General features: G+C 40.9%; 1 protein-coding gene across 1 annotated transcript in view; it reads right to left on the bottom strand.

Annotated features, from left to right (window-relative positions):
* Positions 1-13,461, bottom strand: part of slc35f4 (solute carrier family 35 member F4) — a 39,935-nt gene extending 26,474 nt beyond the window's left edge. The window contains exon 1 of the mRNA XM_015350063.2: positions 12,859-13,461. Within this exon, the coding sequence (XP_015205549.1) occupies positions 12,859-13,159 (301 nt within the window). The 5' untranslated portion in view covers positions 13,160-13,461. The remainder of the gene's footprint in view (positions 1-12,858) is intronic.
* Positions 13,462-25,088: the final 11,627 nt, after the last annotated feature.

Raw genomic sequence — 25,088 nt, 5'->3', positions numbered from 1 at the left:
CTATGAGCTATCTATTCAAATGATCAAAGGCTAACAGGTGGAAATGAGGTATGAACATTGATATATTAAGAAGGCAATAGAGAAGGTTTAACTCAGGTGAAATAACAATTCAAGCCCTCACCTCACCTTGATCATGCGATGCGCTACACTCTGGGCTGTGCAATCATCTAGCCGATTCTTGAAAGATTAGAAGGAATTGTCTTCAACAGCATGGCTGGGCAGGTTGTTCCACTCTTTGGGCACAAGAGGGTTTTCTTGTCTGTCCTGAATGCTAGGACATTATGTTATCGCATAATTTCCATTTATGTCCTCAGAGTTTTGTGTCATTGTTTATCTTAAAGTATTCCATTGAATTAACCTTGTCAATACCATTCAGGAATTTGACATAATATTTCTATCAACCCCTCTCGTAGTCTCTCTTTGATGTTAAGTTTTACACGCCCATGAAATATTTACTGTTAAGACCTGAAGTTAATCTAATGGTTCTTTGGAACTCTAGGACAAAAGCAAATATTCTTTATGTAGAGAGGAAACATATACAAGTATCCTCCAATTTCATGCTTCGTGTCCTCTATTCTCATGCCTTCATCCAAGGGTATTGAAACATTAGATTTCCATTCCACAAATACTTTTTAAATTCTACAAGCAATCAGTTTGTTAATTGTTTGGTTATTTGATAACTGTCTCTACAATATTATTAAGGATGCTGATAAAAATACAATGTTGCTTATAGATTGTGATTAAGAACACTGAATGCAGTCAGTTTATCCAACTGAAAAGACAATAATGAGTCTGACTGTGAAATACATGCAGAATCGTGTTTTCTTCAGAAGCTATCAAAGAAAATTGATTCAAAAGCATACCAAAAAATCAAAGGATCTTGTACAACATATTCTGTTGGAGGTCATGAACATATACATGATATACCTTTAGTGGAAAAGTCAAGATTTGCCATTGAAATTTATTTTTGTTTCCAATAATATCAATAAGATAATTTTGAAACAATTTTGGCATGATATTCACAACTCAGATCTTTTGCCACTGCTCCCAGTAGGTTTTGTTTTAAATGAGGTAGACGTTTAAAAGATTAAGTTACTTTAATGTACTGTACAGCTCCCTGGTCCAACAGGAAAACTGGTTCAAAGGATTTAAGGACAATTCTCAATGTGGTAGATGAAACTGTTGCACAATATAAAATGTCCTAACTATCCAAATGTAGATAATATAAAGTCTAATTAAAGATTTTATTAATTCTAAGTCAAGTTGTGATATAAAGGCTTAGGTGACCTGGTGGGTTGGCTCATAAAAACCGAAGGAAATGAAATCACATATAACAGACCATGAAACAGTAATTTGCCATAATAATATTGATTATGGCCAGTAGCCATTTCACTCTACAGCTCTCAACTGACTACACACTGGAGCTAAGCAGGGTTGAGCCTGGTCAGTACCTGGATGAGAGACCTCCTGGGAAGCTATGGTTGCTGCTGGAAGTGGTGTTAGTGGGACCAGTGAGGGGCGCCCACCCTGCGGTCTGTGTGGGTCCTTATGCCCCGGTATAGTGGCAGGGACACTATACTATAGTGGGTGCCATCTTTCGGATGAGACCTTAAACCGAGGTCCTGACTTTCAGTAGTCATTAAAGATCCCCGGGCATTTCTCAATAAGAGTAGAGAGTTATCCTAGTGTCCGGGCCAAAATTCACCCCTCGGCCTTTACTGTGGCCTACAAATTGTCCTCATGTATGATCAGCTTGCGCTGGCCCTGCGATGGACTGGTGCCCCATCCAGGTGTACCCTGCCTTGTGCTCATTGCTTGCCAGGTAGGCTCCGGCTTCCTGTGACACTGTGTGGTATAAAGTGGTTTGGCGAATGACATGACAATATTGATTATGCATCATCATGTATCATGGTTCTGCTTGAAGTTTAAAAATTGTTGCTATTGAAAAGTTAACTGTCAGTTAAATAAAGCCTACACACTTTAATTGTGTGTAAGACATTTCAATTGCGTCTTAATTTATTCAATGCAATAGAGGCCTATGAAAAGAGCTAGTGTCAAGGTGATCATTAGAAGTCCCGATGAAGATCTTGTGTCAAAACACATAGTTTTTCTTGTCTGTCCTGCTCTTCTAAAACAACCTTTTAATGAAATAAATTGAAATGATTTTTTTTAAAGATGACAATGAGAATCCTGCCTTGCTTCAAGATAGAGATCAAAATCACTTTATTGGTCATATACAATTTCTTGCATTAGGAATTCATCTTTTCGTATACCCCAGCTTGCTCTCCATGAGACACACAGACAGAAGCTTGGGGTTAAAGTGCAGGGTCAGCCATTGTACAGCCCCCCTGGAGCAGTTGGGGTTAAGGGCCTTGCTCAGGGGCCCAACAGAGTAGGATTCCTCTGCCAGCTGTGGGATTTGAACTGGTAACCTTCTAGCCACAGTCACAGATCCATAGCCACAGAGCCACCACTCCACCTCCTGGGTTACTTTTTGCGTGGGTTACAGAACCTTGGTCTGTTATACATGACTGGGAAAACCAACATACCGAATAAGTAAACCCTAAGGAGCATAGAACTGTTCTCACCATAATTTAGGATTTGATTGGAACTGGAACAATGGATTAGAACTGAGTAGAAGGCCCCACACGTCACTGTCCCTAAGATGGCCAGCATCAGCAATTTAAAACGTACAGGATCTATTTCCTGTAGGAAATAGAGCACTTTCTTGGATCTCAGAGTTTCAGAACATCTTTATCTTCACATTACGAGCAGCATCACAGAGATGGTGAGAGACGGCCCAGCAGGTCTACGATGGGAGGCCCAATCTTGTCTGATTAGTGCTTTCCATTTCTGAATTACTTATCACTGTAATTTGGGGCAGAAAGCACTTAGAGCCTAATAACTTAATGATTCCCTTCGGCTGCAAAGAAACTGGTGCATGACTAAAATCCTTAAGAGAAACGAGGCTGATCAGCGATGCACTAATAAAGTAAATATCTATATTAGTTCGAAAGCCCCATATCCTTTCAAGACTCAACGAGCTGCACATTATTTCATAAGAGAGTCATTCCTGGAAATGATCTTTTCTTTGGGTGTCGCCATAAACCTGCACTGACATTTTAGTCAATGTCACAAAGAAAACAAAGGAAACCTTACGACACTATTCCCTAGATTGTATTTTCTTTTGTGCTTCCTACACAGAATGGACGTAATAACGTGACTTACACACACCCCCTGATTCAGGGGGTGAATCCATGTGCATACCCATGCACACACAGGACATTTATCCAGAGCATGTAAGAAAGCGAGGCGATCTCCTTGCGCACAAGGCCATTCACTCAGGATTTATAGCCCAGCTCTCGGCTGATTGCCTGGAGAATATTGTTGCCACCCTGTAAGCGGAGCCTTTAGACAGAAGCCCTGTGCCTCTCTATGGGAGGGATGGGAGCCTTGTGCGCCCATTCTCTACACCATGTGCAGCCTACTCAAGTCTTCTGCAGGTAACCTTCTCTCCACCTTGAGAACAAAGCCCATCAGTCCCCATCAGGTGCTCATCAGCAGTTTGGTCGTGTCATGTGCTCAGACATCCCCATCCCTGCAAATACATCCTGTACATGGTCACAGACACTGGGCATCTCTTTTCGAAATCTGTTCAACAAGACAGATTTAGAGTTCTTAGTGAAGTTCAGATATACAGTATAACAGAGACACAATAACACTGCAGATGTGAGGGATGAATCTAATACTATGTTTACTTCCAATAAAGAGCTTTAGTTTGTCTCGGAACAATCCACTTTGTGTTTAATAGAGAAACAAAATATAAATAACAAGCACAGCTCTCATTCCTCAATCTCTCTGCTCTCCCTCTTGTTGTCCCCCAGCACACAATCTTGTTTTGTTATGAAATGAGTAGAAACTGTGCTCCTCAATTTCAGGTCTACAAGTAAGAGGTCACAATGCCAACACTACAGATTACCTCGGTTCAAAACTGTATTCCCTCAGGAGAAGGGGAGCTCTTAGCAGGAATGCACACACAGCTATGCTAGAATCTTTTCCCTCAGACTAACAGGATTGAAACCTGAAGTACACAAGTTTACAGTGAAGAATGGGTATAAACATCCTTCTGTGGCAAAGGCAGACAGGATGACAAGTCATACACTCCATACAATTACACAACAGCACCAGGCTGAAAAAGCAAAGAGAGCTAAATCACAACAGGAATATCAAAGTACTTCACTTACTTTAAATCCTTCATCTGAATCACATGTGACAGTTCCAACTATAAAATGGTGCTCTTTAATCTTAGGCATTAGAATTTTTCAGTGAAATAAGAACTGCGAAAAAGCATGTCTCTAAAATAATTTCTGTATTTTACATTCCTCATTGATTGGTTAAGGCAACACTGGTTGAAGGGTAGCCTGTTAGGTCACAAGATGCCATTTAAGCACAATCTGCATTTAATTAATAGCCATATATCACACATATTGCGTAGTATTGATTAAATTCTTCCGAATTTCAGTATTGGCCTTATCTGATATGTTCACTGCTTAATAGCTCACTGCAGCAGAGCCCTGGAGCAGTCTAATCATGGGATTATCATCCAGGGGTTTGTTCGTGTGCTTGTTTCAGATGTGCACGCTGTACCTTGTCTACTCTGACTAGGTACGCCATTGCCCAGTACCTGTACAGTTCCAGACCAAAGAAACCTCTTTAGGGCAACTGTCACAGGGAAAATCTCAGAGATTTCCCAGAACAGGGCAAAGAATCGAAAATATGGTGACAAAGCAATCTCCACAGGTTGATGTTTTTTCTGGATGGAAAAATCAATATGTCGGATTGTCAAGCACAAAACATATTTTAAGATCAAGGGGGCATTAAAGAGGTGACGTAGAGGATTGATTTATGACTTGTCTGACAAGGTGCCTGAATAGCCTTTCAGCTTGGTCAGCTTTATCACCAGGTTTCCAGAATGGACACTTCAAACTCCTTCGGTGCAGCTCAATATCAGTGGCTTCTCTAGTCTGCACAAACCAGCTGTAGTCCAGAGGAATAAGGGTGTCAATTTGGTGTATGGGGTTACAGCTACGAGCTATAAAAAAAAAGGTCAGTGTTGGGGCTGAATGGTGTATGGATATGTGTGGATAGACCAGTGGCTGCAGAGTACAATTTGATAAAGTCAACAAAAGAAAAGAAATAACAGGTACTGTAAATAATGAAATAAGGTGCATTAAGACACAATTAACCAGCACCGTGTTCATGCCTCTCACGTTGATGCCACACGTTAACACACATGTTCATTTCTCATTTGTTATATTGATAAAGAGAAGTTGAAATAAAAAGAACGCTGGTCTTACTGCTGACACCACAACTAATAGCAGTCCAGATGGACTGACTTGATACATTGTACAATTACAGTCTTGAGCTTGCATCAAATAATGGACTTTGAATTATCATCAACATAGTCACAAGTATGACAAAATTGTATTGAAAAAAAAAGCCAGTTTATTAAGCCTCATCAATACATCGGTTATAAGGAAATGTATATCTTCCATTAAATGTGTATATAAATGTTAACTACATGCATATCAATGTCTTCAGTATAAACCATACTGAGTTCCTTTATGAGTTTCAGACAGTATTAGCAATTCCATATGATAAAAAAATAAATTTGCAACTCTTTCTAATTTTAATATGAAAACAAAAGAGAAGGTTAGCAATTCTTCTGTGAGCTAGTAGATTCTCTAGAGGAAAGGGGTTAATTGTACATTGTACAAGTGAGAAGATCAGATCTAATGGTGATGAATTTGGATTTTTTTTATTCTTACATAAAAAAGATACATACATACTACAACCCAGAGAGATTCCAAAAATATTACTCGTTCACTTAAGTACAGGTAATGTTCAGCTGAGACATGTAATTTGTTTTTTAAAAAGTATTATATTATTTTTATCGTGATTTAGATTATGCATCTTGTGAGTTACCTTAGACCATTGATTAATGATACAATATGCAGCAGGTAAAGCATAAGACAATAATTTTAAAAAGCTGGTCATTCAGTTTCATGATAGCTAGGGAATGATGAGGTTAATTAACAATGAGTTCCTTACAAAAGACTAAAGACTGCATGAATGATTACATGTATTTTCAAATTCTTTTAAACAAAGTGCCAGTGAGGATCAGCACTCTTGCTTGCTCCTACATTGTGCTAATTGAATTGTGCTTATAACATTTACAGTGAGTGAAAGGGAGAAACTAGGAGTGGGAGAAAAAAAAAGAAATGAGAAAGAGTGAGAAGATGAGAGAGAGAGAGAGGGAAAGCCAGAGAGAGATTCTTATCAAAACTGTTTTCATCTGACAGCCAATTATTCATAGCAGCCCTGCAGTTAAAATTGTCAGGAATCTCTTATGAGTGATAAATTATACAGTGAGGTATAGCCCAGCATATCTAATATTCATGAGGAAACAAGGAGCTGTGTGGGAGGCTAAACAGAAATTGACATGAGACGAGAAAAAACGACCATCTATTTCAGGCATGCAATTAGCCCCTGCTTTCATAATATATGCGCAATATATTTCATAATCAACAATGTCCTTACAGGTACTTCAGCCGACAGCAGGTAACTTCATAAGAAAGAAAAGGTCTCTGCAGGTGTGCATGTATTGTCAAAAGTTCATTGTGGGAATAAGAGTCCTGAGTTAGGCTGTATCTCACACCACTGCGAACCACCATCGCCTGAATCCGGACATTTCAACCCCAAGCTGATGAGCCCTGGAAGTAAGAAAGAAGCCCCACTTTCACGACAAACCCTGAAAGGGCTCGCATTAATCCAGTGAGCCTTTTAAAACGGAATGTTTCCCGCTTATCGGGATGCCTGTTTCTTTCAATGCCATTTTTAAATTTAAAATTGTATTGTATAGCACAATTTTGAATGATAAATAATTCAGAAAAAGTCCCTGTCTGAAACGTCCTTTGGCAGCTTGCCTCAGCTGAAATGCCCCCTCGTGTTCAATAAATGCCTTTTCTGCTGAGGACCAAACTGCATGTAATATCCAGAAAGTAATTTTAGATTGTGATATTAAGACCAGCAGACATCCTGATCAGCGGGTGACAATATTTTATATACAGCAGGCTTTCTGCGTTTTTATGATTTTTAATGGAACTTTACAACTGCATTTTTTCTTTTAAACATTTATTCTGAATTCTCCATAGCTGCTGCATCCTACAGAGGGTCCCAGCAAGCCTTTAGCACAAGGTGGGACTACACCCTGGATGTGTCATCAAAACACACAGAAGAATAGAGCTCCCAGAGCAAAACCACACAAGCATGCCACGCAGGAGGCAGCCCAGTCTGGATCTAGGGAACAGCAGCCCTCCTAGCAGCGTTTTAACAAATCAGAATCAAATCAGAAATCTGCTGTTACAAACCAGGTGTGATCTGGTCAAAATTACAGTGAAATGCTAGTGACTGCTCTGCCCTGTACAAGACGATCAGGATTCTTCTGTCGATCGGGAAGTTAAATAAACTTTCATCCTTTCAATTGACTGCACAGAACTGTTGCACGTACTGTACATTTCAAAAGGTCAAACAGAATGCCCAAACTCTGCCAACACCATAGCACAACAATCTCATGCCTCTCATTTACAAGGCCAAGTTTGAAGAAGTGTTTCAGATCAAATCCTTTTCTATTTATCAATAAATCCTCGGTATATATGCATTTACTCAGTCAGTACTCTCAGAGCAAATTGAGCATTTGTTCAATCTGTACATATACATAATAATCATTAACAAGATAGAAGCAACTTGAGGTCTCACCTTCTGGATCCCAGTGTCTTCTACAGCAGCTCCTGTCCTATCTGAGTTCTTATATGCTTAGCTGAACAACTTTGCTTCATTAAGACCATTTTAATTGTTCTGCAGCTCTTTAACAGCGGGAGATTTACAGCCTGCAGCCCTTCAGGCTGCAAAGCCTAATAAAGATAATCATGAATTTAATTGAGGGTTTGATTGAATTGCTGGGAGCTCTGCAGCAGTGAGGCCCTGATAAACAAAGAAATTAGCAAGATTTCAGAGAATTTCTGAGTGTGGCTAGTAAGAGGTGCATGCAGCACAGAGGATTGTCAATCTCCTTCTGACTGGTCTTCAGTCTTTGTGCAAGGAATGGGCTACTCCTCATGTCCTATGGGTTTAAAGTTTTTTTTTCTGAAAGAAATGGTTGATTTAAGTAATTAAGGGCGAGGGAATAAAAAACAGAGGGCTTCACAGGTCTGGTGGACTTGTGTAACCCACCCGTTCTCTGCACGATGCTGCACCAGTGTTAGAATGATTGTGTCAGTAGAATCACTCACCCACCAGCACACAAATCCTAATAGAGCTTCTCTTCACTTGATAGGATCTCTGTCAAGTTCCACAGTCACTTTCAGCACAAGAGCCTGCGGCAATGCAAATTTATTTTGCACCCCTCGCTAAGGAACTTGTTAGGAGCAGATGCCCAGCTCCATTCTTTTACCACTCATAGTTTTTGTCATAATTGTGATGAAAACAAACATACTGTTAAAAGCATTACTGACAAACTATTCACGAATTCAATTGCTGTTCAGCTCATATTTGTGGCAGTGTGTGACTTCCTTGTAATGGATGGATGGAATAAACAGTTTGCCAGTCCAGCTTTACATGCTGAACAAGGCTTTATAATAAGCTATAATTGCAATAACATCTTTGTTGAAATGTCTGTGTCTTGTTTCATTAGATATGACTTATAATAGGAGACAAGTAACAGAGTCTCTGCAATACTGTAGGAATGTCAATAGAGATTGTATATTCCAAATATCTGAACTATTATTTTTAGGCACAAGATATTTTTTAACTACTTTGTACACCCTTCTGTGTGAGCTTAGCTATAGTGGTGTCTGAATTCAGCCACCAAATGTCAGTTTCATTTTCTCCTTATTTACAGTATGTAAACTGATCTTCAGTTGAATGGTGAAAAAAACTTTTGAAATTAAATATTTCCTATGCATTTGGCTACAGATAAGAGCCCAGAGAACTGGATCTTGTTCCTCTTACTATATGGGTCCATCTCTCCGATACCTCCTGTCCTGGCCCTGGTCATTCCCAGGTTATTGACAGAGCAGTTCAGAAACACACGTTTAATGTGAGGTTTGCCCTGTTCTGGTCAAGTCCGTTCACTTGTTCTCTTTAAATCATAAGATGTTCAGGCCTTGTGGAGAAGGGTTCAGCTTTTCTTATTTTAAGGACCATTGGGAAACCTTTCAACATTGTCTTCAGGACTGCAAGATAACCCTGTTGGATAGTAGCTCTTGTGAACTAGGGACACTATGAAGCTCTAGGCATTTTCCTAACCACAGGATAATGCCTAGAGCTTCCATTCCCATTGGAAACTTGCGCCTGCTTCCAGGCCCTCTGATGACAACACCTGTGATCGCACAGTTGGGCACAAGGGGTTGATAACAGGTCCGTCACTCAGGACTGGATGAGTTACTTTTACAGCACACAACAAAAATAGGACCATTACATTCTCACACAGCTAAATACACATCTTTGACATATATTTTAAAATGTTATTGCCATAGCAGATGCATTTATTAGATTCCTGAGAGCCTGCAAAACCTTCAGTATTCTCTAATCTTCCAGGCCATTTACAGCAGTAGGCATACTTATCTTCCACTTAATGTTACCTCACATTTTTGACACTGGACCTGCAATTGTTCCTCCAGCAGAGAGCTGATGTTACTGGGAAAAAGTTCTCCCTAACCTGCTTGCAAAATTGCATGAAGGGACATCATAAATAGACCCCGACACATCTTTAATAACAAAACCGCCAGGCTGCACAACAGTGTGTCCGCAAGGCAGGGTACAGTACATAGCACCAGGACAACAGCCCAGCAGGAAAAGGGGTTTATTGCCCCCTGCAGGGCATCATGTCTGCCCTGAAAAAAATCTTTCTGATTGGATCACTTCCAGAGAAACTTTGTTTTTTTATGTAGCCTTAGTCCTTTATAATCCAAGGAATTTTCTGCCTGAAGTGTTTAAAATAAGATGCCAGTGGAAATAACGTGTAAGTAAGGTATCACAGACTCTTTAAAAGCTGAATGTGCACGGTGTTACAGTCCCAGAGCACAGCTTCTCACACTGCTGTGATGGAGTCTAACTTTCCAAATGTGAAAAATGCTCCTATTTAAAAAGTGCTGTAAAGCATGGTTGGGCAACTAAGCTCTTCACTCATGCTGTGTGTTTCTATCAGCCCAGGGGCTCTCTTAGAGAGCTGCAGTAGATCACAACTGCGCTGTAGTCACCAGCCATGGGTGTATTTCCTAATGATGCAAACAGAGGGCTGAAAGGGTAGGAAATAAAACTACATGCAGCTCTGCAAAAACCTTTAAAACCACCATTTTCAAACTCTTTGAAAACAATAAAGACCACTTCACCTGCTGGAGCAGGAACCTCTTAAATAAAGAGGCAAGACCTGGAATGGTGATGAAGTGTGATGTAAAGGAATTCTCCTTTTACCAACTACTGCAGAAAGGAGACATTTGCTCGGTTCACAAGGCATTGCAAGGTTCAATTTTATTTTGTTTGTAAAGCAAAACCAAGAAGGGTTAGCAGTGCTTGCCTGTGAGTATCTTAGTTTAGCTCACGTGTGGTTTTTGTCTCTTGCCAGTTCTTCTTCTTTATTCCAAGACTTAATCGCTGATACATTTATCCTCCTCATAGGAAAAGGCACAATATGAAATCACAAAGTTCATAATGGAATGAGACGCAGTACATAGTGTCTTATTTCGGGCTCTCTTCCTTGGTTTCCATTCCAACTGAGCTGGGAATTACTGCTGTTAATTGATGTCTTTAATTGATCGGCTTGCTTGTAAAAAATTTAAATTGACCAGTTTCTGCATTCAGTCTTTGGTTCAAAGTGATGTGATTCCAACTGTATTGCTCCAGAAACGTCAGCACACTGAGCTTTATGCTGTCTCTTAAACGGAAACTCAAATACTCTCCACAATGAGCCTTTTCCTTCTGCACTGGTCCAGCTGGTGTTATTTCAGGTAAGAGACAGTTTGGAAAGCAGGATACATGCTCTGGACTACTCCTCCTTTTGCAATTTACCTCAGACACACGAACAAAAGAAGCTATAAAACTCGAAATGTGGCACAAGGTTGATGGTAACCATAAATCCCATTCAAATTTTAAAAAACTTTTGAAAAGTTCCCCATATAGAAATTGCAATTAGCCTGCGATTAAGACCTCATCTGGATCACAAAACAGAAGACACAGATCCCTGAGGCACAGGGATCCACTGATGTAAATCTTTGTCCTGCAAGATGTTATGAGGTATCTAAATATTAACAAAATATTTGGAGACGTTTGTTGGGATTTCACCAGGGAAACAATTCACCCAGTGGAGAGCCACAGTCTAAACAGTTTTGCTTGTGTTTTTAATCAATTTACTGACCTCTCTGGTCCTTGAGCTACTATCCATAGCGTTCTCCCCTAATACAGATCAATCTGTCTGTTACTTTGTGGTTTTGTGATTCAGTGAGAAAAGAAACGTCACCTTTAGAATCAGAAATGTCACCTTCTGTTGCCTGAAAGTGGATTTACATTCGGCAGTCATTGATACTAATCCACAGTATTTGCAGGCCGACTCACCAAAATGTTTCCATTTATTTGCCTGATACAGTGTATCAAACCTAGAAATAATTTCCAAGCATGGAACCCCCTAATCTGATTATACTGTATATCCAGTGCAGAGAAGAAAAAAAATGTTTCATTACAGTACCTTCGGCGATCACGCGTTTACAGGAAACGGCCCTTACGAACCGTTGTGTCACATCTCACTGTATTTAAACTGTAACCTCCAATGCACCGCTGTGCAGGCATTCTTGAAGGACGGCTCTTCAGGTCAGACAGGCACAGCAAGTTAAATATCCCTGATTTCAAACGACATTACGGGTTCAAATGTTTGGGAGCAAATCCTTCTGTCAGTGCCTGCAGCTTTCAGAACGACTGGCTGTACGAGAACTCTCGTGTACCGAAAGTATACGGTCAAATTTTAGTAAAATAAAACCATGCAATGGGTATGTAAAGCCTAAAGCCTTTCTCATATTGCAATTCTTTCCGAAGATTATGTAGTATTGACGCTTACAAGAATTCACAGTCCAATAAGGAAACCAATAAGAATGGTAGGCAGTAACATCTGGAACAAAATTCAAAAACATGGTTCTAAACAGCAAGAGGACCATAGCTAACATCCCAATGATAACTTAATTAATCTCTCATTATCTCTGACAAATAGGTAATCGGTTAATTAAAGAAAGGAAACTGAAATCATCTATGCTAAACAAAAGATCGCATTTCCCCACATCGATAAGCAATTAAAAGCTTCCTAAAGTAAAGCGCTGATTTACAAATTAAATCCACAGCCAGGTCCAAACAGACTGCAGATGTAATAGATACATGTACAGGCAGCCAAGACGCAGCTTTGAATGAAACGTGCGTTGTCCATTTGATATGAAAAACGGACACGGTCTTAAACATAATGCAGTCAAGGGAAGCGATAGAAAAGAGATCTCTTGCACTTAATTACAATTATGGATGTTTTCCCTCCTACCAGAGCACATTCAAACTCCCAGGTGTGGTAAAACTAAATTGATCCCACTGTACATTACGGTATACTGTACTGCGGACTGTGTCTACACAAATTGTTAATAGAGCATGAGTCAAATTCATTAGCTGAACGATACCGAGATTTATTGCGATCAATAAGCGGGATTTGCCTCAACTCCAGCATACTGTTGCTTCATCGCCCAGCTTTAAAAAACAGAAAGGAGGACTTACTTCGATGGCTGGAGTATCCCGGGTAGTATCCGTAGTAACCTGTGATCCGCAGTATCCTGTCTTCGATGGTGTGCACTCCGTTGCTCGTGGGTTTGATGGTGTCGGTGTAACAAGGGCTCCTGTCCGAGTCTCTTCCCGGGAGGGTCGGGGATGCCTTGACCGGGAGGGTCGTGGTTTTCAGCGGCTCTAGTGCAAAACTGGGCTGCCCGTCACCGCCACCATCTTCACCAGCTTCAGCCGTCCTGCTCATCCTAGGTCCGGCCGGGCAAAGGGCAGGTCTCGGAGACTCTGCGCTCACCATACAGACGCCGTTAAGAACAACAGCATCACACCACAACACCGACACACCACATTCCGCTACTCCGCCGCTCTGCAACGCTGAGGCAGCTTGAGTAACTTGGAAAGAAATGAGAAGCACAGGCAACAGTTTCAGATATTACACGCCAGGGGGCGTCTTACAATCTGCTGAAGACCATCAGCCACTAACTGTGCCCGGTGTGTCCTAGGCTCGGCGATTATTACAGCAAAAGACAAGGCTACGCTGGAAAACTGCAGTGTTTACGAGCTTGTCTGTGTTCGCGTTTAATGTGACTATCATACTTGCGGCAACACCGTGTTGACAACCCCTTTACCTTCCTATATTGATATGTTGTGGCATAGTCTTTTTGATCAATACAATATTGTTCCTCGTTCTGTTTAATTTTCAGTGCCTTTTCCAGAGTTTTTTAAAAAAGAATTATTATGTATGATCATAGTATTATACGCGAAGGGTTTCAATCATTTTAAAGCATTAAACCAACACGAAGGAGAACAATCTCGCTCCCACCCCTTAATGTGTTTTCTTGTGATTTCATGTGATGGGACTTTTAACATTTTTGTATGTAAAAGAATAAAAATCGCCTGTTTCCAACAATAAATCTGACAGGAGGCCCTGTGGTTATTTATTTTTACGCTAGTCTGTAAAATGTGAAAAGCAAATTAAGCAGCTCAACCCCAAACCTCGTGATAAAGGTAAAATCGGCACCTGTGTCTTAGTGATCACTCGCTTTCGGGCTGGCAAACAGAAAATTGCATTAAGGAAAATAACAAAGGGAAACATTTTAGGGGCTTTTTATTTCGTTCAGGGGCTCTAAAACCAAATTTACAGCACCCTGCTTGGAGATTGAAAGTCCGCCTTAACCACCCCAAGTCCGTCTTATTGCTTGGAAAAGGAGTAGACAGCACCCTGGGAAACCGCGGCTTTCGTGTGTGTTCCGTGTCTTGGTGCTGAACACATACAGCACTTAGCTGATGTTTCTATTTTTTGTTTTCATGAAATATGCATGAAGGAAACTGGCCTACTGAGCGCGTGCCGAGTGTGTCCCCCTGGGCGTTCGAGACGCGGCGTTTTCTCTCTCGCTCTGCCACAACAAGGGTACGAATATCAAATGGAGTTCCTTAACGATGCAGACATCGAGCAAACACACACACACAAAATCGAGAGTGAGAATCTGTTTTCTGGCAAGACCAAACGAACAAGTCAGTGAAAAAGTGCACATAGCAGACTTGGGCGGGATGTGCACTTTGATCCGATGTATTGATTTGGTCTAGCGTTGAGACGTGTCCGGTAGATAAGGTTATTTGAGTGCAGGTGTGTGTGTTGGAGCTGTCCGTCACATAGGTGCTGAACTGTGGACAATACACGCTTTAAACACTCCCCTCACAAGAGCTGTCAATGAATCCCATTTCCTTAATGAATGTGACCAGTTTCGCGATTTCGTATGAAACCAAGATTTGGAAACCAGCTTCTGTGAATATACACCTGATACAGTTTACACACCGAGCCTTCGGTCCATCTGTACCGCGTAATAATGTAACAACCCTGGTTTTATGCAGGAGCTGTGAGTGCTGAGGCGATCTCACGTACGCGCTATTAGCATTTCGAACAGGTGTCATAACTTCTGGCAGGTTCTTTGCGAAGACCAGTTTTTCGTTAGGCCTATTCCGCCAGGAGTCGAAAGAAACAGGGATTTAAATAGAGAATACACAATGTGCCCAAGAAAACCTCGGACGTACTCTCTTAGCTGCAGATTCGTAATCAAATAAAGCACAACTTCGTTTCTCTTTCGGGAACCGCCATGCATATGTTCCTCTCATTTTCTTCGCCAGGTTTCCACCAGTGCCCTTCATCTGCTCGCCTTTCCGTGACGGTACCGTCTGTCAGACAAGGACGGCGGACAGGAGGGTTCACAGCAGGGCTTACACTGAGCAAACAATGGGTAAACTGCAGACGAGATAAACATACAGATGCGCCCGACGTTGCAGTCACAAGAGATCATCTTGCAACCTGTTTATTTTTAGAGCTGTTGAGGTTACTGATGCTTGAAATAAAGGCATTTGATTGAATCTCTTGTTGTTTTGTGGAAATGCTGCATACCAAAGTATAATCATCTCCCGATTTAAAACGGAATACGGCGCTTGGATGATACAAATAAAAACGTTAAGACTTGCTTTTTCTGTGTATCTCAGGATTGCTTTCTTGAAATTGCAAAACATACTTTTTCAAAGTACTATTGCATACAGTTTAAACGCCTTTTGTCCGCACACACTATAATACATTTGAGAGATTATCAATCTTTGACGGCTTTAAAAGAGGCTCTATAAATAGAACAGTGTATAATAAAAAAATGTTGTCTCTCTGTGTGTAGGGGGGTAAATCACATAAATATGGTAGTGTACAAAGTCCTCTGGCGAAGACAGTTTTTTTTTAATACGTCTAAACCCCAAGCAATCTCATTTCGTTTTCTAGATATGGAAGAACAGTTACTGTTGTAGGACTGGATTTACTTCTAAATGGATCTTCTCGTTTTGTAAATGCCGATGAAAATTGCTGACTGCTCCTTTCCGAATTCAATAACAGGGGCTGCTGTATTTCAGCGTCTCCAATGCAGAGCTGTCCAGATCTTCTGCTCTTTGCGTGAAATTGATTGTTAGCGTGTGAAAAATGCGCCCTCTTCTTAGCTTCATTGCACAGGCACAGCCGAGATTAATATGGTTCATACTGCCGAGGGTGCTCGCTCTCCCCCACTCACTTCTTTCTGTGCTGTTTGTTTGACCTTCCAGCCCTTTCTGTCACAGTTACTGAGCCCTTTCTGTCACTGTTACGAAGCGTCTTTCAGGACCCTATGCAGACGGCATAATCTTCCCATACAAAAAGGGTAAAGGGGCCAGGTGCTCTAAGCATTGGACCTAGATGGTCAGGACGCCGGGGGGAAAAGACCTGCCTTCGGACAACCCGGAAAATAGGCAAGCCTTGTGGCGTCCATCTTCCAAAGCTGACCCTGGAATAGTGGGAGCGTCTGGCTTTTAAAGGGGAAACCGGAACAGGAGGCCGGTGCAGGAGATCAGGTAAAATGTGAAAGAGCCGGAGCGCCCTTAAGGGGGAGGGATTACAATCGTGACAGTCACCTTGTCTTCCCTTCCAGGTGTTTTAGGAGAGCAAATCGACTCCTTGTGCGCACGAATGGCCGCGTGGCGGTCTGTGGACAGACGCCCAGCAGAAGTGCATTTTCAGGTGGTCAGCAAGAAAAAGCCCTCATTGTAGATTCAAAGGGGCTGCAGTTTGAAAGCTGCAGGACTATTTATGCTCAATGAATGTGAAACGTGAGAGGGAAAGGAGCTCCTGCCGTTTCCTGGTCCCTGTCATCGGAAAACTGGGCAGACAAGGACTTCATTCCAAATGCAGAGTGTGCAGCCCACATGAAATATGAATGAGGCTGCAATGGGGCTGCACGCTCCCTAGTGCGTCTCATGAAAGATGACTGCAGAACTCCATTGACCATCCACTCTGATAATACTGCACGCTGTTGCTTGTAATGTATTTTTGTCTGACAGTAGTGATGACTTCAGTGTGATTCAAACCATCATCCCTGTCCTAGCTGTTTAAAGTGTCTATTAGAGGAAGTGCTCGCATTGTCTTCTGTGCGTTGAGTGTATTGGAGCCCAGAATGTGTGGGCCGCAGGAAGTGGCACTGGACTGCAGTTTTCCAAGTCCTCAACCTAGCTGCTGTATTGTTTAAAGCTGTCTTGTTTGCACAGGGTCTTTTGCCAGTTGAATGCTATGAAAGACACTGAGCACTTCCATGCTAGTTTGATATTTTCTGTGCAGATCAGTATTTTAATATCTAGGTGCAAGTGAGCACAAAAACTCTGATCCAATCTCTTGGAGTAGGTGCTCTTATTAAAACTTTACTGTTTCAGTGATTTGCTGCCTCTTTTCATTATTCAAGCAGCCACACAATGATGTAATGGAGATGTACAGTATGTGCAATTGAGACCTTGCCCTCCACACAAGGGGAAAGTTACTTGCCCTTGCTTTTCATCAACAAGAGCTTACTGTTTGCCTCTTTGTTAATTCTAGACACGCAAGGTGTGTAGCACCTTGAGAAACCAGTCCTTTGTGCAATGAATTATCAGCCGGCTTCCATCAATGACAGGAAAGTTAAACACCTCCTATAAATCCGTTCATTAACCAGATTACTCTGCTTAGCGTGGTATGTAATAAGGCAGTGTGATCTGAACCTGTTGAGGAGAGGGGAGAGAAGAATAGATGTCTTAGACTTGTATGTCTTATTCCTCTCACGGGGGCCTTAACTGTTTGTGAAGCAGAAAATTTCACTGCTGTGCTTTGAGGGATGGGTTTGGTGCCAGTATGGATTTGTGGCTAAGGCTCTTGACCTGTGATAAGAAGGTTGTGGGTTCAAACCCTGGGTGGGATACTTCTCCTTGAATCTAGATGTCTAGATGTACAAGTGAGAACAAATATAAACTACTGTACATAAATACCTTAGCTACAGACATTAATAATGATTGAAAAACTGTGCCACGGGAACCACTCAGGGACTTTATCTTGTCATACTCTGACAATCCCACCTTTTTATGTCTTCTATTAGCCCTAAAGTGTAATTTACTGACTTGCTGAATCTCATCTCCAAATGAGGTCTGAACACCTCATTTAACTGCATGAGAGGTAAAAGTCTGTGTGCAAGAATCTCACACTTTTTATAGTGCAGCAGTGCTTTCTTCATAAGATGATACATAGGTAGATACGACACCCAAAGAGAATAGACCATGGCTTAAGGGAATGTCCTACACTGACAGGCTGAAAGAACTGAACCTTTTTAGTCTTGAACAAAGACTATAAGGGGACCTGAGTATTCAAAATCCTCAAAGGCACTGAAAAAGTCAACAAAATGATGGGTTAGATGGGCCAATTGGCCTTCATCTTGTACCATGGCCTTGTACCAGTTATGTTCTTAGGAGGTCAACTCAAGAAGTTGTGTTGAGGACAAAGAAAGGTTGAATGGTCTGTCAGAGGTGGTTGGTGGAGGTCTAAAGATACTCAAACCATTCTGTATTTCTCATACCCAAGACAAATGGACATGCAGGCTTATGGAAATGGTCACGGCGTGTTTCAGCAGTAATCATAGTTTATTTGCTAATCTGACATTGTTGTATCCTGTTGGAGATGCATGAATCCAACCATCACCTGCAGCCACTTTATCCCATTGAGGGTCACTGTGAGCCAGAGCCCATCTTGAAAGACACAGGGAGCAGGGCTGTACAGGAAGTCACCAATCAGCCTAGTCAGCATGTCTTTGAAAGGCTAGAGAAAACACTCTGTGAACATCTACTGTATGTGAAAGTGGAAAGATCAAACTGATTGCACACAAAAGCATCCCATTCCAGAACTGAACTATTGACAGTTCAGTTCGTTATTAGGAATGCTTAATTCAATGTGTATAGGTGCACAATTAGTCACATTGCAGTTTTGTCTTAAACTTCCATTAATCCAATACTGTATATAAATGAAAAAGACGATCCAGATTGTGTCCATTTGGTAGCACACATCTGAGCCTAGGGTGGTGTCTTCTGATTTGCAAAATCTCCTCTTCCTCAGTAGAGGAATAAGATGTTCATTTCACACCAGCCTGTTTACAGATCTTTTGTTGTTCAGCTGTGTGTCTCACAGAGGAGTCTGGTACAAGCCAAACTGCATTAGTGTGTTGTCTCTTCCCTGTGCATGCCATGTCTCTGCAGGGCCACGCTCCAGAATATCAATGAGAAAGGGGGCTGGAACCGGTTTTCATTTCTATTTCCTAAACTACTGGCAAGTCCTAGGAGAAAGATAATTCAATAAATCATCATGGAACAAGCTGGATGATTCTTTTATAATTGCTTTAAAGAAACAACAACAACATTTCGATCAAATTTAATCTGTGATGAAGGGGATGTGCAATTACAGATTAGACACACTTTGCTGACTCTAGGCAGCAGACCCACTTAAGATTCCTCACCACCAGTATATGGAGCTATACGATGTGCTGATCAGTTTATCTATTCATATATCCTGGTTAAGATCTGGGAACAATGTGATGTCTTGTGCCACGCAGATGGTATTGATCAGATGTGGCCATGTCAGTAGGGAAAATATAATATCTCCAGTTTGTAAAGTTGTTTTTTTCTGCTTTATACATCCCATATAATGAATCTTGTTAGTAAACTGCTATAGATGTGGTAATATGCAGTATATATATACATGTATACAGACAGCAAAAAGGTCTTGTTTAAACATAACATCTACAGTTGCTAAGATATGCTTTTGGAACTGTGAATTGTTTTATTTCTTTGCCAGTCTATTTTTTTAGTTTTCCATTGGCCATTCTCCAAAATACAGAAGTCAATTAGAAACAAAAGGGCTAATACAGATGGATGACAATTGAGAGCCGAGTATGACAAACATAAATGTTGACAGGTGAGTACAGGTAAAACAGCCATAATGAAACAGTCTTCTTTTAATTACAAATTAAAAGTATTTTTTGAATTTTAAGAATATATCTTTCTCTGAGACTTTCATATTGAGTTGTCAGTCAGTCAAACGCTTCCCTTCCTCTGGTGCAAATCGTTTAAAAGATCATCTGTTCTGTGTTCCCAAACAACACAAAAACTTCCTGGTTTTTAAAATGTCACCCAATCAGTTGTCTTACACATTGGTCATGTGACTGAGGAAGGCAGGTCCCGTAGCCTTTTTGGGGAGTTAGTATAGTTCAGAAAGGAGTTTCCATCTTGTCTGAATCTACCCGCTTCTCAGAGAGAAAGGCAGGAATACACAGCCTGAAGTGACTGCCGTCATCTGGAAGTTGAGACTGGTCTTGCACTACTCTGCCATGAAAGCCCATCCAGGACATGGGGCAGGAAGGCCTCCACTGTCCCCAAAGAGGGGTTCTGAAGCAGATCTGTTAATTAACCAAAGACTATGGTCGCTGACTTTAGGACAAGACTGCTTTTAAACCTTTTATGAAAACCTGTCCCCTCCTTGGTTCAGTGAAAAACTAAGTTTCAGAAGCAACTAGCAGATCTCAGACCTTCAAAATCTGACGCTAACTGGTTCAAAATGGAAATAACCATTGTTTTAAAACAAAGGGAAGGTGTTCTCAAGATGGTGACACCACAGTGGACTGTGAAAGCATCACTGAAGGTAGTAATCTCTTCACTGAGTCATTTGCTGTGGGTTAGTCATGGACATGTCTCTTCGAGAGTAAATGGAAGACAGAGTTTTGTAAGTGAGAGTAAAAGTTGGACAGAGCCTTTCTAGGTCCAGAAAAGGATGTAATTACCAGCTTATTGATCCAGCCTTTATTTCTTATGAAAATGACTCCCTGAAAGAAGCAAGGGGGCAGGGAAGAGAATCACGCCATTAGACCTGCCAGGTCACCTTTGAGATCAGTGTCTGCACTGTGAGCTATCAAACCCAATGAGATATTGAGTGTGTGCTAAAGATAACTTGCACTGGCTATAAAAATAAAAGAGATCAAAACTTTCCCTTTTTGAATATAGCAATGCTAACTGTGGCAAGGTGCCACCTCTAAAAGGTCAACTTGGAAGGATGTTACATATTTAATAGGTTTAATTATTGGCTAGCTGTAATGATGTATATGTTTAATTAGGAGAAGCTGCAGTGAAATTGAATGTTGTGGGGAAGTAGCTCCCAGGCAGTCTAGGAGAAAGAGAGTCTCAATGACAAAAACAGGCTAGAGATCCAAAGATGTACCTCTAGATGACTTCAGATCAGTGCTACTGATGATGGTATTTACAACTTACAATGACATTGATTACTATCACTAACAGTACTGAGCATCCTTGTTGATCTGTGTACAGTAATCTGTATTATTCGCAATCACTGTCGATAATACTAATTACTGTATGCTGGTTGACAATGATTCTAAATTATTGCATCCTGATTGGCCGTGATATTGATCATACCTGAAGAAGGCTTCACAGCTGAAACGTTTTCTCTCTTCTCTTTTCAGCAGGGAATAAACCTATTACTTGTTCCTTTGCAGACTATGCATGCTGACGCAGCTACCCACCTGAGCTACTTCAACTGGTTACTGTATACTGATTGACAATGATTCTCATTACTGCAAAACTAATTAACAGTGATATTGATTGCTGCACACTGACTCTGGTCATAGTGTACCTTAGACAAAAGACGTTGGCACTAAAACTAGACAGCCTGAAATTGAAATATAGACATTGAGTGCTAACACTCTTTACTTTTTACAAAAGTCTTCCACTCCTGGCTCTCCAGCTCCACCGTTAAAAAATATACTGTGTTACATCATATCATGAATAGAGTGAAACCAAGCTCAGATTACAGTAATAAATGGGAACGTTATGATGAAAACTGATGCCACATTTAGGAAACAATGGTAAAGAAAATTCACCATTTAAAAACTTTCCTTGCCAAGGTCAAATAAAAATTCAATTTTTAACTCTTGCCCGGAAAATTGTCTCTGTGAAGCTGGGTCTCCATGAATCTTTTAATAATAAAGTCACACTCGTTAAGTCAAGGTTACCTGGTTAATCGACCCCACTCTTAATGATGGGAGGTGGGTATTAACCCAGTCATAAAAATGCAGTTTGCAGTAATGAAAAAGGCTGGTTATAAACAAATTAATTAGCTGTGCTCAGGAAAATACAAGGTTTTGTAGAGTTTATACATCAGGCCTCATTAATCCCACACTTTCCTAAGTACGCACATCTACAGTACACCTTCTTCTGCAAGGCATACAGAATGTAAAGGTAATAAAAGGCTTCTGACAGAGCCTTATCCTCACCATTGCTGGACAATGCTCTGTCTCTGGCCCTGCAGGAGACATGAACTGCATGGTGACATACAGTGTTTCAGCCATCTTTCACCTGGAAGGACACAGCTCTTGTAGAAATATTGGCATTGAGAGATTTATACACTGACTGTTTGAGAAATAAGCATACACTAAAAATGACTGTATAACCTTTCAATTCACATATTTTCTCTCTGTCGTTCTGAGCCGTATAACAGGGGTTTCAACCCTTCGCTAGAGTGCTAGGATAAGTTGATGCATAAAGCACAGGAAGGGAAGAAATGTGCACACCGTGGTAATGTGGTCATGTTTTACCTCGTGTATGCGCAGTGTTAAGAGGGAAAAAAAGGGAGATGCCTGCAAAATAAAAATAAGAGCTATGGTTAATCGGAGTCCACATGTATTTGAAAAATATACCCCCACCTTCAAATATTACAGGATGCAGTCAGGTAATCAGGTTTGCACTGGACTGAAAATGCAAACTGAGGATGTGTGTGTGGGGAAGGGCTGTGATCACCTGCGTTGTACAGTATATGACACTGGTTTTGACACATTTCTGTAGAGCTCACTTCTCTGCACACAAGAGAAGCTGTGCATCGCAGCTCAAGCCCAGAATGAATGGAAAGGCCAAGCAGGATGTGGAAGTCTTCTCCTCCAGTGCTTGTTCACCCCTGCTGAATTGTACACCTGCTCTGAAGAGGGGCTGGGAGGGGGCGTTGTGGGTGCTCCACCTATCCACCTCTCGTGGAAGTGGTACCCATTACTAAGCAGCACTGGGGTGTTAGCCACCCTGGAGCTTCAGTTTAAAAACCACAACTTACATTTGAAATCACATCTTTTTTTCCAGTTATCAGATGTAACCACAGAGATAGTTAGCTACTGTCAAAAGCTCTGCATGACCTACTGTATGCGTTGTCTAGATTATTCAATTTCAGCAAACCTTTTGACTCTTATTGTAATATCCCTCTTTTATATGTTTTATACAAAGACTTTATACAGAGAGAGTCTTCATTACAAAGATTAATAATGAGATGCATTGCTCAGGGTACTAAACACGCACCTCATTCAAACTCAATAATGTACTTGCTGTCAGCAGCTAATGGACTGCACAGCTGCATGGTCTGATAGTAATTGCTCTTTAGTTTGGAACTATTTTCTTTAGCTTCGCATTTTCCGCTTGGAAACTCAAACTATTACTGTATATGTATGTATAACATGGTATTGGAGAAGCTAAAGAACAACGAAGGCTGATGTAAAGTGTCCTTACAGTTGACTGAAAAGTTTTCGGAAATGAAAGGGAAATGCCTCATACATGAATGAGTATACCACTCAGTATTTACCATGGAAGAAACTGCCAACAGGCTGTGGAAAAATCAAAAGATCAAGCTCTGTATTAAATAGTATTAGAGCAGAAGAGGCAGGCATGATACAGGTATAAGAAGCACTTAAAATAAACAAGAGGACAGAAGAGGATAATTAGAATGGATTTACAAAAGGTCTTGCTTAATTAACTTCTTCATTATAGTTAATTATAGACGTAAAAGCAATGTTGAGAGGTAAACAACATACAGTATATCATGACATTCATGACTTACTTAAATTCCTCATAAAAGATGAATTCCTGATTTGAAGGCAGTACAGTAGGTATTTGAGGCCATGCCTTTATGTGGAGAACTAGGTAATGAGTGGAGCACAGATCAGGGGCAAATGCTCATTTTGGAGTGCTTGTTCACTGATGATATAAACATTGGAGAATTAGCAAGCCTTGAAATTTGTACAGAGGAAATTAAAAAAAGACTTCAGGCTAAATGAAATTAAACTTAAGGGATAACTATCGGAAAATACCAGCAGACCTGATACAGTACATTCACTCAAAATAAGGCTGAAGGGATAGATAAAGTCAACCCAATTGACTGTTTTAGGAAAGAGTTGAAGCAGGAACCAGGGAACCCCAGTGGGAACTGTGGAGGAAGGTATTGAAAACAGAGCAGGAGGTACCATTTGCACAAAGGGTTGTGGGAAAAGCTACTTAGCATGTTTTTAAGGCTGAAATGGCTGAATGGGATCATGGGTTCATTTTTAGCTACTAGCATTCAAATTAAATAGATGTGACAAATGGTCTCCTCTTGATCGTAACATTGCTTAACATTGCAATAGCAATCATTTTTAGATTTTTACTGGTTTTCATTTTAGGAAGAAACAAGCTAGAAATCGCATCATACTGTATATATGATGTACTGTACATATCTTAATATTTTTAAAAATCAATTAGAAAGATTATGTGAAGATAATATGAATTATTTAAAGAGTCCCACTCAGACCACCTAGGATACAATTTCATTTTGTTTCTTCAAGCAGGAGTATGCTTGTTTTGTCTCTGTGGTTCCTCAGTCCTCAGTAATGATGTGCATCGCTGCCCTGAAGATCAACACTGCTACACTACATTAAGTACCCCTTAAAGAGCACAGAGGGGCTACTCTCTATAGCAAAGAAGCTATAGAGAAGCTATATAGCAAACGTATAGCAAAGAAGTATTCCTACATTCATATGTCATGAAAATTTCATCACACAGTTCTACTCCCATGCCAGCTCACACATTTGCATTTGGCAGTCCATGTTAACATGACTTCTGCAACACAACAACAGCAGTCACAGCTAAGAGAGTGTGTGACGACATGCCATTTGTAATGCACACCACTGAGCCAGTTACCTTTTTTCACGCCATCGAATGCCAGCCTGATGAGTCTCTCACCTGCACTGTATTGCACACTGCAAGAGACAGGGGCTCACTGCTGCACAGAAAACTGAAGACACCCTGGCTAAGAGCACCAAGCACGAAGGCAGTCTTGGGGATTGTCAGCCACAATCCACCAGCAGCTCAGACCCCCAGTGCATTAACAGGAATACCTGATGTGATTTGAACTCTTCCGGACAACTGTAACGTAGAGGGGAAGTGAAGTGCGTTTGAATCCAGCTGCAGGCCTGCTATTTGGACCAGCTTCTTGTTTCATCTTAGAGTTTCTTGTTGGATCCTCCCCCCCCCCCAAAAAAAAATTGAAAACCACC

This window comes from Lepisosteus oculatus, chromosome 8, assembly GCF_040954835.1.
Source record: "Lepisosteus oculatus isolate fLepOcu1 chromosome 8, fLepOcu1.hap2, whole genome shotgun sequence".
Taxonomy (NCBI): Eukaryota; Metazoa; Chordata; class Actinopteri; order Semionotiformes; family Lepisosteidae; genus Lepisosteus; species Lepisosteus oculatus.
The sequence above is the reverse complement of the archived record's forward strand: the minus strand, read 5'-3'. Positions and strand labels throughout refer to the sequence as shown.